Source organism: Nannospalax galili, unplaced genomic scaffold, assembly GCF_000622305.1.
Source record: "Nannospalax galili isolate Female #2095 unplaced genomic scaffold, S.galili_v1.0 scaffold195, whole genome shotgun sequence".
In the NCBI taxonomy this organism is placed as follows: Eukaryota; Metazoa; Chordata; class Mammalia; order Rodentia; family Spalacidae; genus Nannospalax; species Nannospalax galili.
Window position 1 is genome coordinate 1,041,858 of NW_008335885.1, and position 1,824 is coordinate 1,043,681.

Genomic DNA, 1,824 nt, shown 5'->3' on the forward strand with positions numbered 1-1,824 from the left:
ATAAACAAAAATGCTTGCTACATTCTTAAACTATTGAGAGTATGAGGAAACAGGAATTTTTATATAGTTAAGGCACAATTTTAAAATGCCTCCCATGATGTTTTTAATGCTACAGATAATACTTTAGATGTGCAAAATCCCAAACAAAGCAGCTATTTCATGAGCACAACAGTTCTGTTATAGATAACTCGAGACAGAAAGAAGCATGGTTCAGAAGAGTTTGGGTTTCATGAAGCCCTGATGGAAAACACACAGTCTACTTTCTATATACAGAGTTGTTTCTGAGAGAGTACACAAAAAACATATTAGTTTGTTCCTAGAGAAGTGACTGTAGTACTCTTGAATAGAAAGAAGAGATTTTGCTGTATCCTCCCTTGCACTTTCTGAATTTTATGCCATGTGCATGTGTTCACAGTCTGACCAATGCTAAAGACGTGGATGGACTCTGACTATCCAGCTCAGTTCCACTCCCTGAGAAGTGACCATAGATGTCTGCCAAAAGGCAGGTGTGAGAATATCTACAGTGAGTTTTTCATGACAGAGAAAAACTGAAAATAACCCAGCGGTCACATAGATTTGCTTATCAAAGCATGTTTATTCAGTGGTTTATAAAACAGCCCTTAAAAAGAACAAGCTATGGGGGCTGGAGAGATGGCTCAGTGGTTAAGAGCACTGGCTGCTCTTGCAGAGGACTCAAATTCTATTCCCAGCACCCACACGGAAGATAACAACTGTCCATAACGCCAGTTCCAGGGGATCCAATGCCCTCTTCTGTCCTCGGCAGACATTGCGTGTCATGGGTGCACTTACACACCTGTAGGCAGTAATACACTCATATATGTAAAATAAAAACAATAAATAATTTTTTTAAAAAAAGAACAAGCTATGATACATTGGATCAGAAAAACAATATTGAGCTAAGGAAGCAAACACAGGCTGGAATCCTCACTCGGGTAGAGCATGTGCTTAGCATGCAAAGGCCTTGGGCAACATTAAAAAAGAGGACGGCAGCAGAAGGCAACACACAAAAAGGAAAATGCTGTATGCTTCTGTTTAAGTTCAAAAACAGGCAAACAGAATAGCAGTTTCCTCAGCCAAGAACGGGCCTTGGGAATGCTGAGGCAGGAAAGATGTTGCTGACTGGGAAAGAATAAGAATTTGGGGAGTCGTACCCTGAGCCATGGTGCGGGTTAAACAGTGCATACATGTGAATAGTATGCATATGCAGGATGAATTCATCACTATTCTTATTGTTATGGTCAAGTATCAACAAAGACAACTTAATGGAGGAAGGGTTTTGTTCCAGAGGGTTCAGTCCAGGGCTGCTTGGCCCTGTGCATGTGAGCAGGACGTCATGGCAGCAGAACATGTGGGAGAGGCTGTGTTTCCTTTCTTGGTGGTCAAGAAGCAGAGCAAAGGGGACAGGAAGGGACCGGGGACAAGGTAACTCCTCCCAAGGGCACTCCCCCAGTAATTTACCACCTCCAGATAAGCCCCACCTTCTCAAGTTTCCAGAACTTCCTAAAAAAGTACCACAGGTTGGGGACCAAAGACATGGGCCTATGGAGATACAGTTCACAATGAAACCACAGTACAAGGATATGTACATACATTTTTAAAACGAGCTTTACACTGAAGATTAATGTGCTGTACTGTTATACTTCAATTAAAAAGAATTTTTAAAAAAGCACGAGGGGCTAGATAGATGGCTCAGTGGTTAAGACACTGGTTGTTCTTGCAGAAGACCTGGGTTCAAATCCCAGCACCCTCATGGCAGCTAACAACTGTCCGTAACTCCAGTTCCAGGGGATCTGACAGCCTCTT

At 42.3% G+C, this 1,824-nt stretch overlaps 1 protein-coding gene across 1 annotated transcript in view; it reads right to left on the bottom strand.

Moving 5' to 3' along the window:
• The window catches only part of LOC108490701 (tripartite motif-containing protein 43B-like), a 10,524-nt gene extending 9,342 nt beyond the window's left edge, over window positions 1-1,182 (bottom strand). The window contains exon 1 of the mRNA XM_017797515.2: window positions 1,173-1,182. Coding sequence (XP_017653004.1) covers window positions 1,173-1,182 — 10 coding nt within the window. The remainder of the gene's footprint in view (window positions 1-1,172) is intronic.
• Between the last annotated feature and the right edge of the window lie 642 nt (window positions 1,183-1,824).